We start from the raw sequence: 14,512 nt of genomic DNA, 5'->3' as shown, positions 1-14,512 counted from the left end.
ATATATATTGCACAACTGCTTTCTTGAAATGAAATGTTCGGAAAACTTTATATTATTGAGCAAGAACAATTAAGACGATAGTATATGACCATTAACGATAAAATAAATGTACGCATTGATTTCAAAACTATTTTCTTTATATAAGTCAGGTGAACAAACCTGCATCATCCGGTTCAGTGTATCGACCTGTGATTTTCCATTGGACGTTTCCCCATACCAAATATATTTTTATGTTTGATGCATGCTAAGTTGTTAAAAACCACTGACACATGTCTATTCGCGCATATAAAATTCGATGATTGGATGATTCGCGCGAGGCAAGTTGACTAGTATGTGTTCACTTCATTTTCTTTTTTTTGTATTTTTGTTCTGTATCTATAAGATATAAATGTATGATCAATAATATCTAATAATGCGAACTAAGCCACGAAATCTGGCGCAACACCCCGTCATTGATGCAGCTAAGAACAGCGCTGAAAAATGTGTCTTCTTGTTCTTCACCAACACCAACTTTTCCTGTCTCATTTGCCGCATTAAAGTTGCAGAGCTGCTACGTTACAAATAGAGAAGACAACATTTTTTAGAGTATAAAATGGTAAGTGTTTAGACCAATCATCATCATCATCATCATCATCATCATCATCATCATCATCATCATCATCATCATCATCATCATCATCATCATCATCGTCGTCGTCATCATCATCATCATCATCATCATCATCATCATCATCATCATCATCATCAGCAGCAGCAGCAGCAGCAGCAGCAGCAGCAGCAGCAGCAGCGGCGGCGGCGGCAACGGCGGCGGCAGCAGTAGCAGCAAAAAAAAAGGCAGAAGCAGCAGCAGTTACATAAACTCATTTACAGTATATATATATATATATATATATATATATATATATATATATATATATATATATAAAATATATTTAAATATAAATAAAAATAAATAAATATATATATATACATATATGTGTGTGTGTGTGTGTGTGTGTGTGTGTGTGTGTGTGTGTGTGTGTGTGTGTGTGTGTGTGTGTGTGTGTGTGTGTGTGTGTGTGTGTGTGGGTGGGGGTGTGATTGGTGCAAGTGCCTACAGTATCACAGCTGGTTTATTTTTTCACGACTGAATGTCGGACTTTGTCATAGCTTGCTTTGAGTTTTGCTTGCGTAGATTCCTTCATCATTAACCTCATGTACTTAACGTTCCCACACACTACACTGTAGGTCATTTAATATTTTAGTTGTGTTTCTTTTGTTATTTTACTGATAAAATTACACCATGATAATAGTAAGTTATATCCAATAGTTTTCAATACATTTTAAAATAGTTAATCATAAATTAAACTAGCATTTTTTATATACCAGTAATGCGTAATGAAACGTTTTTTTTAAAAAACCCAAATCCATTAGCCGTTTTCCTTGTACCCATTATGGCATAACTGGAATCGAAGCCCATAGCAATCCTTCTTAACAAGCTCTGCTGGTTGCCATTTGTGGTCTTCAGCAAGAAGTATCTGTTTAAATTAAGATAATCATCCGGACGTTTTTCCGATGCAGTTTATAGAAGAGTACAGGATCTCGAAACGCCTAGCCATCAGTCGCATAGGCGCATAGGATGTACAGGATCTCGAAACGCCTAGCCATCAGTCGCATAGGCGCATAGGATGCTTTAGTCTGCAAGAAAATCGTGCTGAAGCAAGGCAAAATGTTCAAAAACAAATCGTTTTAGAGCTTTTCGTAGATAAAATTCTCTTTAGTTTATTAATCTTTGTAAAATGCCAAATATATTGTAAGTTTGGATATTTCATAGGTTTTCAAGAAAGAAGTTGTAGCAATAATGACTATTGGAACTTTCTAAATTTAGATGAATTTGAGATATTTGCTTATTTTTCTAATGGTTGAGTATTTTTGTTATTTATATTGTCAGACTCTAATTCATCATTATTTACAGATTTAAACCGTTCTTGCCCGCGACCATTACCATTAACAACATGATCTATTTACTTGTTTTTTTTTTATAATTTCAATGTTCAATTAATTTTGTATCGAACGATTACTGACAAATTAAGCGTTGCCAAAACCGAAAAAAGAAAAATACTTTTCCGAAAGCTCAATGAAATAATGTTTGATATATTTTGATAAACTTTACACGACCACTATGTACATATGGGGTAAGGGTGAAAACTCTTAAACTTTGGGAAAAGAAATCGCAAACATCTTAGCACCTAGGCAGAGCAAAATTATCAGGTTATCAACCGGTAGTTTTTCGAACCCAATCAGCGTGAAGCATGATTAAATTTCAGGTTTCAAAATATCGTCAAAACTGGGTTTTACTTAATAACGTGTGCAAATATCACGTCCGACAATCATATCTTAAATGAACGTTTTGATACGGTTCTGTTCTTTTTCGTTTCGATTTTGTTAAATACACTTTTATTTACATTGTGAAACCTAAGTTAAGTTAAACGAATATTACGTTTGTGGCAAACTCACTCAATTTTGCGGCGTAGCTGTATACGCCAGCTTTTCACCTAAGCCTGATCTTAAGCGACCAATAAATTTGAATATAAAATTTCCCGCCGGTAGGCCTGCAACTTTTCGCAGTAGAAAACGTGCAATCTACAAACATATTTCACATTAACGTTTATATTATTCAATCGACTTTCTATTTTTTTTGAAAGTATAGCATATGAAAAGGGATACTACAGTTCGTTTAGCAACGATGTTAACTGCGTATTCAGCATGGAACAAGTGTATCTATAATGATAAGGTTTGAGATATAGAGCAGTTTCACACTCAATTCTCGACATCAATACAGAGTGTGTGCCCCTTTATATTTAGAAGAATATCAGCGCCAGAGCGTTTGTACTTAAAGGCTGTGTTCTCATATTTGGTAATTACTACGATATTGCATTATGTGTACTCATACATTTTAGATCATATAAGTACTGTTGTTCAGTAACCTGATATACGCTTTGACGAAAATATTTAAAATTGTTTTCGAAATTGACCGTTAAACACGTACATGTTTAAAGTTTTAAACAAGCCGTCGTTCCAGCAGTGGCGTTGTTACCTCACTTTAATGAATTGCAGTCCAACTCACAAGGTATCAAGGTCAGTTTGCTGTCAGTTACAGTAATCGTTATATAAACGCTATCGCGTAAACGATGTGTACTTGAAGTTTATTTTGATCAGTTTATTATCAGAAAGATACTAAATAAAGATATCCGGCGATGGTATGTCATTCATATATTTTCGGCGTAGCTGTATAGCCCATTTCACCAGGAGATCGGCAATATTCGCAGAAACTCGGAAGTCTATCTATCAGCTGACTACGCTAACCAATCACATTCTGGAGTATTATGTTTACATTAAATCAGCATGGCGTCTGCTTCAACAGTTTCCTTTGTTGAAATTAAAAAAATGCCTTTTCAATCGGTAGTTTGCCACAATCACTTTACAAAATTAATATAACATCAATAATTAGTTACTATGGGTTACAAATGACTACTCGTATCACAACAGTGTCACACACATGTTAGACAAATTAGGGTGGCGTTCACTTGAGAACAGAAGGTATGACTCCCGGCTACTGATGTTCTATAAAATTGTCCACGGACTGGTTGCTGTACCAATGCCTCCCTACGTCACTCCTCCGACCCGACTCACTAGACATCTGCACCCTCTTTCATTCAGACAAATCCCCACTCCAAGCAACTACTATAAATTTTCCTTCTATCCAGCCACTATTGTCCTATGGAACTCTCTACCAGCAAATTGTACAGGCACCTACCCTGGACCAGTTTAGGCAGGGGATGACCAAACTAGACCACAGTTTCTAAGCAGGTTGGCTGTTTTTAACCTTTTATTTGTATATTTCTTCTTTTAACTAACACTATCACCTTTTTTCTATGTCTCACAAATACATTATGTATTACTTTTTTATCTCCTATACACTTCTTCCTTAATTTCCTAGCACTGACACGCGCCTGCTTGTAATGCTAATTGTTGGCGACTAGCAGTATATATAGATAGATAGATAGATAGATAGATAGATAGATAGATAGATAGATAGATAGATAGATAGATAGATAGATAGATAGATAGATAGATAGATAGATAGATAGATAGATAGATAGATAGATAGATAGATAGATAGATAGATAGATAGATAGATAGATAGATAGATAGATAGATAGATAGATAGATAGATAGATAGATAGATAGATAGATAGATAGATAGATAGATAGATAGATAGATAGATAGATAGATAGATAGATAGATAGATAGATAGATAGATAGATAGATAGATAGATAGATAGATAGATAGATAGATAGATAGATAGATAGATAGATAGATAGATAGATAGATAGATAGATAGATAGATACGAGCTGTTTACAACGATCGTATAAACATGCGATTTATACTATCGCTATTTTTAGATCAGAATTGGGGTTTTCCAAAAATTGGAGAATCTGTTTTTGTCAACTACGGAAACTCAAAATCGTCCAAAAATGCGATATTTGATAATTATTACTGGAAATAAGGAGGAAATAATAGGATAAATAGAATATTATGTGAGTTTTGGATAAAGATCAAGTTTATCATGCTCGGCTCGACTATGTTATTAAACACTCGGCTTGCCTCGCGTTGGTACATCGGTTCTAAGTCTCGCATGATAAACTTGATCTTTATCCGATATTCACATGATATTCTCTATTAGCATCGTTTCCACCACTGCCCATATTCTTACAACTTTTCACATGACTCACGTGCGGCATTTTCTTCGGTGTATTCTCTATTTATCAGTAAAATATCCGCCATGAATTTACAAATATTGCTACTATTAATAGATTAATTGTACATTTTACTCCAGCATTTCATTGGTCAGCCAGTTACCTGTTCGGAGTCTTATCGGCTGAAATCGTAAATATTCTTGACTACTCGGAGTGAAATGGGCTATTAAGCCCGCTTTTCACCTTACCTGACCTTTGTAAGTAAAATTCAAATAAAATTTCCCGCGGCTAGGTACGAATGAATACACTTCATTTATTCCATTGGCTGATTTAAGTATACCACCTGAACATTGGAAACATATCCGCGTCTTTGTAACACTGTTTTACTGCATGAAACAATTTTATCTCTGATGAAAAGGCTTAATAGATAGAACAGTTTTACACTCAATTCTCGACATCAATACAGTTTGTGCGTGCACCTTTAATTTTCAGAAAATTACCAGCGCAAAAGCGTTTATACTTAAAGGCTATGTTCTCATATTGAGTAACAACTGCCATATTCCTGTCAACATCTTAACATGTAAAAGCATACAGAGCAGTGGAAGCGAGGCCTCACTTTAATGCATTGCATTTCAACCCGCGAGGTATCGGGTCAATTCGCGGCCAGTGTGTGAATGTCAGAGTTTATATACAGGTCATCACCGGAGTTCGCGGCCAGTAAAAATAATCGTTATATAATAAAGACGCTATCCGTGAACTAGGTGACCTGGAATTTACTTTAGACCAGAAATATGTTAAATGAAGATATTCAGCAATATAATTTTGGTATGTCAATAATAGATTCTTCATGCGTTTTCAACAATACAATGATAAATATTATTTTTGATTAATTTAACAATAATTATTCCACCCTATTAACTAATGTATTAAGCATGAGCGCGAGGATTCTCGATACTGTTAATAATCGAATCAAATAGCAATGCCCGACAAACCACTAAAACAGGTTTGTTCGAAAAACGCGCTTATAAATACGGATACTTCGCGTGTGGCCGGTTGACTCATATGTTTTAATTTCAATTCCATTCTTCTTTTGGTTTTCTGTTTTGTATCTATAGGTTTATGACCAGCAATATATAATAATGTAAAATAAGCCGCGAAAACACCGCGTAAGAACTGCACAGACAAAGACATTCGCTATCCTTGATCTCATTCATTGAACTATCAACGCCGTATATCTTTTTTAAAGATATTTCTTGTTAATGTGATTTTAACAATTGCATGATAAGGACCAATTTTATTAATTTTATTAGAAATATTTATCCATTTAGACCAATTTATTAAGCATGAGCACGATGATTCACGATGCTATTAATATTGGAATCAAATAAGATTCGAGTGTTGCCGGCTGACCTATATACCTTTCCTTTCATTTGTTTTCATGCTTCTTGTGTTTTTTTTTCTATTCTGTAAATGTAGATATCTGAGTAATAATATCTAATAAAGCGAAGTAAGCCACACAATCAGGCGAAACACCCCGAAATTGATTTTCGTGTGATGCAGCTAAGAACTGCGCAGAAAAAAGGCATTTGCTATTTTTTATCTCATAGATATTACTTTTGATCGTTTATAAACACCGACCACAATCAACGCCGTAAATATTTTGTTCAATTTATTTCTTGTTTTATTTAGTTGTTTTTCTCACCAAAATTCCGTCAACCAGTAACTGTATATGTAGTACAGAAACTTTCATCTCCATTTATTAGCATTTCCCATTTACTTTATGTAGACACAGTGTCCTCTCTCCAGCGTGCCTTCGACCACGAAGTCTGATACTATACATGCTTTGTCCAACCACAATCATCAAATGTTCCGAAATGTTTCATTGAAACAGTAGAAAGGATTTCTTATCTGTCAAAATTGACTGGCAGTGCATTGATAGGCCACGTGTTGCTGTTATAGAAATAGGAACTATTATGATTGTATGTGATTTTCCGTATCACAAGACTGTGTGAAACGGACACATGGTACACACGAACATAATTTAATTGCAATACTGGTACTGTAAAGATCATCAGAACAGTCGTTGTCGAGTGCTATTTTGTTACTACACAACATCACTATGGTAAGACAGGTTTTATAGAAGACATATTTTATGTTTTGGATATTTCGATAAAATTCGTAAAAATCTTTTTTTTGGATAACATCAAATTTGAATATGTTTTAATGAACGCAAAAAACATTATCGAATAGATAATAATTGGTCGCGATATATAATACTTCTTTTTGTAAGAATTCTGTACAATTTAAAGCCACACAACTTATTTGGCATAAAAAATTTAAGTATAAATAAGAAACATACATTACATATGCCAATTAGAATATATATGGTGGTTACAAGGTAAAAATCCGTCTTTTTGTTCTTTAAAACTTAAAAATAATCGCGTTTGTCGAAATTGACGTATATGTATAGAAATTCTACTTTCAGTTTTAAAAGCGGTACCGTTTGAAAAATAATAAATTACTTGCTAAATAGGCTATATTCATGTCATTAATTTTATCTATGCCAATACGAATATATCTGGTGGTTACAAGGTAAAAATCCGTCTTTTGTGCGCTTTAAAACTTAAAAATAATCGCGTTTGTCGAAATGAACGTATACGTAAAGAAATCCTACTTTCGGTTTTAAAAGCCGTACCGTTTGAAAAATAATAAATTACTTGCTAACTAGGCTATAGATTTAATGACAATTGTGCTCACTTTCAAATTGCATCTATATGTATTGATTAACATGTATTTCATTTCAAGGTGTGTGGCTTTCAACAAATTTATGCCTAGCGTCTTCGCGGTTTGGTTAAAAGAATTTCTGTAAGAAATATTCTTAATTTAGAAATCAGGGTTGGCACCAATCGACCGCCCCCGGTTTTAACCGGCGGTTTTTACCGGTTAAAACCGCGCCTGTCAATACTCCTGAAGTGGTCATTACTGGTCAATACTGGTCGATTGAACTTTACCCCCAATTTTGATTAATATTCCATGCTTAATTAAACAATATTGATAATATAAATTAAACAGACCAGTTGCCAATAATGTCTTAAGCTATTAATACCCACTATTTTATACCTGTTCATGCGATTTGTAGGGCAATCTCTCAAAATTTTGCAAATAAGTCAAAGTTGGTCAATTGGATTTTTCTAGTTGATTGAACTTTTTCAATTCTAATGAATTATGAATGTTCACATAATTTTGTGCTTGATTCAACAAGAACCTGTCCATTACTGTGTATTAGTTGTTCCTCATGCCTACTGTCCCCACAGTCTTCTCACTGTGTTCTCACCTAGGCTGTGAGGTTGGGGCACCCAAAACAGATAATAGGGCCTTAAATGGCACCTTTTTGACACAAACCTTACTTGTCATGTATTCTTGCCTAGATTTCTTTAAGTACTTTTTAAACAAAATAGTGAAAAAATATTTTATTTTCCATTGATATAAAAATAAAAAACATTATAAGAAATAATTATTAAAAGTAAAAAAATAATTGAAGAGTCTAGAGTAGACCCACAATTGGAAAACATTATTTGTTAGCAAAATCAAGAACTTTTATTGCTTATTCATTTGAAGACCAATTGAACTTTAAATATGAAAGGAAAAAACCCTCTTAATACAGAAAGGAGACAAGTTAGAAGTAATTATTACATTAATAGCAAGTTACCTTTTGTGTGAGTGCAATGAAATAGCCGAAGGGCAGATTTGCTTCATTGTCAATATCAGGGACATAACACTGCATGCATTTTATTACTAATTAAGGCTTAGGGGCCAGATTTATGACTCTAGAAAACACAGCAGTTCTGTTTGCCCATCAGCCTATCAAATAGATATATCAATAGATCAGTGAAATACTATGGTTACTACGATAGTAATAATACTTTAGTAACAGATGTGATACACTGAGATAAAGATATTGCCTTAGTCCTTATGTATTTGAGGCCGTTTCCATAAAAATTAAGAAGTAATTTTTTACAGCTTTAAAGATTGTTTTTTACAATAAAAAACTCAAAAGAAGTTTATCAATTACAGAATAATAATTGATTTAATATAGAATAGCCTAAAGTCTTTCTTTGTGATGTTTAAATTCTACAATTTTCAATCGACCAGTATTGACCAATAATGACCAATAATGACCAGTATTGACCGGTTTTAACCAGGTATTGACCGCCGGCCCGGTCAATACTCAATTGACCGGTCAATATGCCAACCCTGATAAAAATACATATAGTAGACATCCTTAATTTTGGAAATAAATTGATCCAATTTAGAAGAATGGGAGAGTTCACTAGGCATAAATGGGTTAAACACAATGTTCATCTTTTAACAATAAAGGAATGTAAGTTGCACATTTATACCATAACAAAGTTGGCATATTGAACACGTTTAGCTTAATGTCCATTGTAGATTTTTCATCTCGTGCTCCTATGTTGGGGAACAACCGTTACATATGCACAGAACTATGTAAACAACTTCGACCAAGAGTTTTCCTTCACGTGTGACCATCCTTATCAGACGATAAGTCACGTTGAAAGTATTCATGACAACGGTGCAGAAGACCGCCGTTTTGCATTTGGTTGTCGGGATGTTCTACCAGACCAGAAAGGCTCGAGGCCACAATGCTATTGGTCAGGTGCTCGAAATAAGATATATGTTACTTTGTGGAACATGTACATGTGATAAAGACTGTACAATTGATAAACATATCTTTAAAGTTAATACGTAATTTAGAAAAAAATAAATATGATTGCTAGCTAAGATGTGATAAAATCAATTCAAACAATTAATGTGATACATTTTTCTGCATTTGCTTAATTTGGCAAATGAAACACCCAAATGCACAGCATCTGTCTTTAACTGCAATACAATTTCATATTTAAATGCTACATCGGCCATATTGCTATAGTTGCATTATTTCTAGCAAAGGAGAGTTAAGCTAAACGTTATAGCGTATTGCAATATTATATTTATTGTAACAATATCAGGGTGCGGTTGCCCAGATGACACATATTCTTGTTCCTGTCTACTTGTTCTACTTTTATTTTCTTATTACACATTTGATGGCTCATTAAGCGGATTTCAGAGCGGCTCAATTAGTCTTATACATTCGCTGCGATCGATCTGAAATAAAGCAGTGAACCAATCAATTATTTAATCAATTTTTTGGCTTACAGGTTTCGAAAACCAGTACGACCTTCCTGTAGTTTTCCAGTGTCCCAGGAACAATTACATCAACGGCATGGGTAGTGTCCATGACAATGGAGCAGAAGACAGGATCTGGAAGTTCTATTGTTGTCAACTACCTGGTAAGGTTTACCATAATAAAATCAAGAAATTACAAATATCCCCGTACTATGTTGCATTTTTGTACTTTAAAAGACACTATGCATTATGTAAAAATGTTATCACAAATTGAAGCAATAGTATTTTTATCACGAAACTATGCAGATGCGTAATACTTGCCTTATATATTGCTCTTAACTTACTATGAAAAAGCTCTTCGCTTTCGTTTAGATTTCAATATTTTTAATGTCAGCGTTTAAGATTATGTTAAATAGCCTACACAAGTTACAAATAAAACAAGTGCATCTGATCTGTGATTGTTTAAAATACCGGGCATTTACAAACGCGGCGCAAATCACACGATTAAAATGTTCAAACTAACATGTGCTGAATAAACATGGTTCTTTTGTCAAGTGAACTGTTGCACATGAAGCTGTTGAGAGATACATCAGATACACAGCCGCAACCTGCGCCTCATTCCGCGTGTTGGTATAATTTAAGTTAATTAGCTAAATCAAATGACATTGATCGGTTGAAGTGAAGTTATTATATGTAAAACCATGGTATATTTTCCAGATATCCACATGTTCGACTGCAGTTTTACTGACTGGACGAACGTATTTGACGGAGCCCAGAACTTCAACAGTCCGGACGGTCTGGTCATGAAAGGGATGGACTCGTATCACGACAACAATTTTGAGTACCGGAAATGTTTCGTAGTTATTTTAGGCTATTACAACCGAATATACCTGATAAGATACCGTTGTACCTATCAGATATACATACATAAAACTGAAGCGACATTATCTTTTTTATTTTAACAATGTGGCTTCATACGAAACGAAATGCGCACACACCTTTATTGCCATTATTGTTTAAAACTTCAAATTAAGCTCAAAGACCCAGGTTTAATTCCACGGCATTCAAAGAGATCATTACCTTTTTTTTAACTCATGGAATAAATTTGAAGCTTTGCAAATGAATCACCTTAGAAACATAAAGACGTATTAAATGACAGTACATCACCGTTTATACTATAAATATACTATTTCCAATCTCTTTGATCTGTTCAGGGTTGGCGGATATAGGACCGGTCACAGTCATTTTGTTTCGCACAATTCATTTTTTCATATCCGAAAATATTTGATTTTTTTTTTAAAACTATGTCAGCAAATGCAATATAAGTTAAACTTAATTTTTCAATTTTTGTGTCGATCGGCTCTCTGCAACTTTAAACATCGTTGAAATACCTTACTTATGTGGCGAATTAAGGCTCGATCGGCTCTCTGCAACTTTAAACATCGTTGAAATACCTCACTTATGTGGCGAATTAAGGCATTGCATCAATATGTTGCCTCACTCACTAATGACTGCTTGCATATCAAATATTCAATATGTTACCAGGTATGTTTCAAACCGGGGGAGGGATATAATAATCGCATCGTCTGATTCCTTTCATCGGTCATACCTTAAAATGAATATGCATATGATCAAATACGACTTTAAGAGCATACAGTGAAAGCAGTTGTTTTTAATGTTCTTTTGCGAGAGCAATGTCGTTATGTCGGAATATAAGTACCTCGGAAAAAATGTAAAATACCTAATTTTCAGAGACCGAAGGTTCAAGTACGAGCTTTGCACGCCTTATGTGATGGACGGACTAATCGTCGTTGGATAGTGACAATATACAGTTGTTAATTGATTGTATCCTCTTTATTTGATCGCCAAATATACTATGTACAATTGTTGTTATTATTTTGGCTTTTGTTGTTAATGTAGTTAGAGATGATTTACAATGTAAGTAAGGAAATATGTTTACGTGAATGAACGGTTTATATGGCTCCGTTATTTTGCGGTTTATTAAAGATTAAAACCTGTTTACACACATCGGCCGATTATTTCATCGACACAATTATTGTGTGTTCGATTGAGTTTTGATTTAAGCATAAAGGATGAGATCTTTTCAAAATATCGTATTTGTTCATATGCAACAAATGATTATTTAAACATGCATCAATTGAAATGATAGTAAACAATTACACATACATTAATCAAAAGGGCTTTGAATAGCGCGAATAAGAGATACACGACCCATTAATCGCGTAAACACAAAGAACACACATTTTTTTTGTTCTGAGCGTCACTTGGGAACTGAAATTGGCTTTATTATAACTTATCTTTAAAGAGATGTGAAGCCGTTGTTAAAAGGCGGTATAATATGTCAATATAATGGTGGTCATTCGTTATTTCGCATAATTGAACTGTGGATTATAAGGGCGAGATCGCCAATGCACAATACGAAAATGCGAAAACACGATGCGAGAACACAAGATCACGATGTAAGATCGCGAGATCACAATGCGAAATCTAGAAGGTTATTTTGTGATCTCACACTGTAATCTCGCGTCTTTGCATCTTCATGCATCTTTGCATCGCGTTCTCGCCCTTATTATTTTGCAACGGTCGAAAATGCGAGAACTCGATGTTAAAACACGACAATAGTATCGCGATACACATTGTGTAATCGCAGTCACGCTTCGTGGTCTCGCAATCTAGCATCGTATTCTCGCACCTTTGCATCGTAATCTCATAATCAAACATCTTGATTTCGTATTTCCGAAACTTGTATGGCAAGGAAAACACGATCCAACGTCACATTATAACGATGCGACAAAGAGAAACAACTATGTTAGCTCACGATATTAATATAGCAAGTTTTGCACAACGTTTAAAATGCAATTTTAAATTAAAAAAGCTTCAATAGACAAATGGTAGCGGCTTGGATATTGCTTTCGAAGGTTCTGGGTTCGATTCCCGGTTTTTCTTGAAACTTCTTGCTTTTATAATTTTTTTTACCATTCAAGTAATTAGTATATCCTTGCTCGTACACAGAACTATTATTTCTTAAAGTATTTTCAATAAAAATAGAATGCTTTTCTGAGAATTTGATAAAAGTCCATACCCGATGTGTGCTAGCATTTTATCTAACGAATCAAGTCCTTATACCCATTTGGACACACTCGACGTTATATTGTACCTCATAAACAATAAAGGTCTTTGTATTAAAACACAATCTTTGTAAATGTAATTGTTTACTGTGCGCATTATTGCATCTGTTCATCTCTTACACTCGTCTTCTATCAATTGTATGAAATATTTACTGTTAAAAAAATCATCTTCCTTTCACTTCCTAACCAAACAATTTTGGAAATTTCACCATTACGAACTATTTTTTGGGTCAAGGGTTTGTTCAAAAACGGCCTTTTATATAATACTCTGTCGCCATTATTTAACATGAACATCTTGCACAAGTATTCCCGCATTGCGATTGTGGTATAAATGTAACCACAAAACTGATGCACGTTTTCACTTGTTAGTCGCATACCCCCCGCATGAAAAGTTTGTTATCAAATGAACGTATATAGAAACATAAATAGTGTTTGTAGAAAACAAAATACGTACGATCACATCATATATGTCCTTACATGGCTAATTGATTTTTCGCCGTCGAAATACATGTTAGCATTTGAGTAATACGCAGTTTTCTTTCCACACATTTAAGTCACACTATTAGTGCCGCGTAATGCGAAAATGTGTCGTATGACGTAGACGACCATCGTAGCTCAAGCCCAATTGCCCAGTATGAGCAAGTCTGGTCGCATGTGGTATAAGACCCATTTTCGCATGACGCGTGTCTTTGAAAATCTCAATGTGTCTTGTAAATTGAACATCTAGCCACGAACATTTTCGATTGAAAATTCAAGTCTCTCTTTTTTTTATAAATGGCAAACTGGCAAATGTCGATGGCCTATTCTGGATGACAGGAAAGATTTCCAGACAAGCTGACCGACAATCATAAATATTCGATTTCCCTCTTATCATGACACTATTCTATTTCCGTACGTTTTTCTCACCATGCATTTCTTTTTCTATAATTCCTGTTATTTTATATCTTGAGATCAATACTGAGTTATCAACATAAGGTCTTCTTCGAAAGTCCATACTGTCTTCCCCAGACGATGTACTACTATCCGCGACCGGACCCTGACATTCTGCGAGATGGTTGTTTATGCGTAACTGTAACATGATAAAAATGTGTGCCTTTATGTCGTATAAACATGCAGAGAGTAGTCCGGATTTCTCTACATTTAGCATTTTAAATCCTATAAAAAAGATGGCTACGGGATTTCTCCCAAATAAGCTAATTACAAATTTTCGGATGTCTTTAGTCGGTTCTAGTGGGTGTAAATTTCCATAACATTTAATAAGCTGTTGAGCAATGTCGTTTAAGTTGAAAAGCTGGGTTAACAGCTAATCGAGCATTGATATGACATGTCTGCGCAATGCATCGGAAGGCTCGATTGCGTAGTTCATACTGTAATCTTGAGTTTTTGACCTATGCTAAGTCGAGATTGTGAAGATGCTAGATCCCGATATTAATATCA

At 34.5% G+C, this 14,512-nt stretch overlaps 1 protein-coding gene across 1 annotated transcript; it reads left to right on the top strand.

The window, feature by feature from the left end:
* Positions 1-6,679: 6,679 nt before the first annotated feature.
* LOC127879792 (hemagglutinin/amebocyte aggregation factor-like) lies at positions 6,680-11,822 on the top strand. The gene is made up of 5 exons (XM_052426845.1): positions 6,680-6,864; positions 9,192-9,417; positions 9,959-10,090; positions 10,644-10,767; positions 11,679-11,822. The coding sequence occupies exons 1-5, from the start codon at positions 6,862-6,864 to the stop codon at positions 11,743-11,745; spliced, it is 552 nt and encodes a 183-aa protein (XP_052282805.1). The 5' UTR covers positions 6,680-6,861; the 3' UTR covers positions 11,746-11,822.
* Positions 11,823-14,512: the final 2,690 nt, after the last annotated feature.

The sequence above is a fragment of the Dreissena polymorpha genome, chromosome 4, assembly GCF_020536995.1.
Source record: "Dreissena polymorpha isolate Duluth1 chromosome 4, UMN_Dpol_1.0, whole genome shotgun sequence".
Classification (NCBI taxonomy): Eukaryota; Metazoa; Mollusca; class Bivalvia; order Myida; family Dreissenidae; genus Dreissena; species Dreissena polymorpha.
The sequence above is the reverse complement of the archived record's forward strand: the minus strand, read 5'-3'. Positions and strand labels throughout refer to the sequence as shown.

Coding starts and splice junctions, on each gene's coding strand:
- LOC127879792 (XM_052426845.1), top strand. Junction 9,418..9,958: donor GCCACAATGCTATTGGTCAG/GTGCTCGAAATA, acceptor TTTGGCTTACAG/GTTTCGAAAACCAGTACGAC. Junction 10,091..10,643: donor CTATTGTTGTCAACTACCTG/GTAAGGTTTACC, acceptor TATATTTTCCAG/ATATCCACATGTTCGACTGC.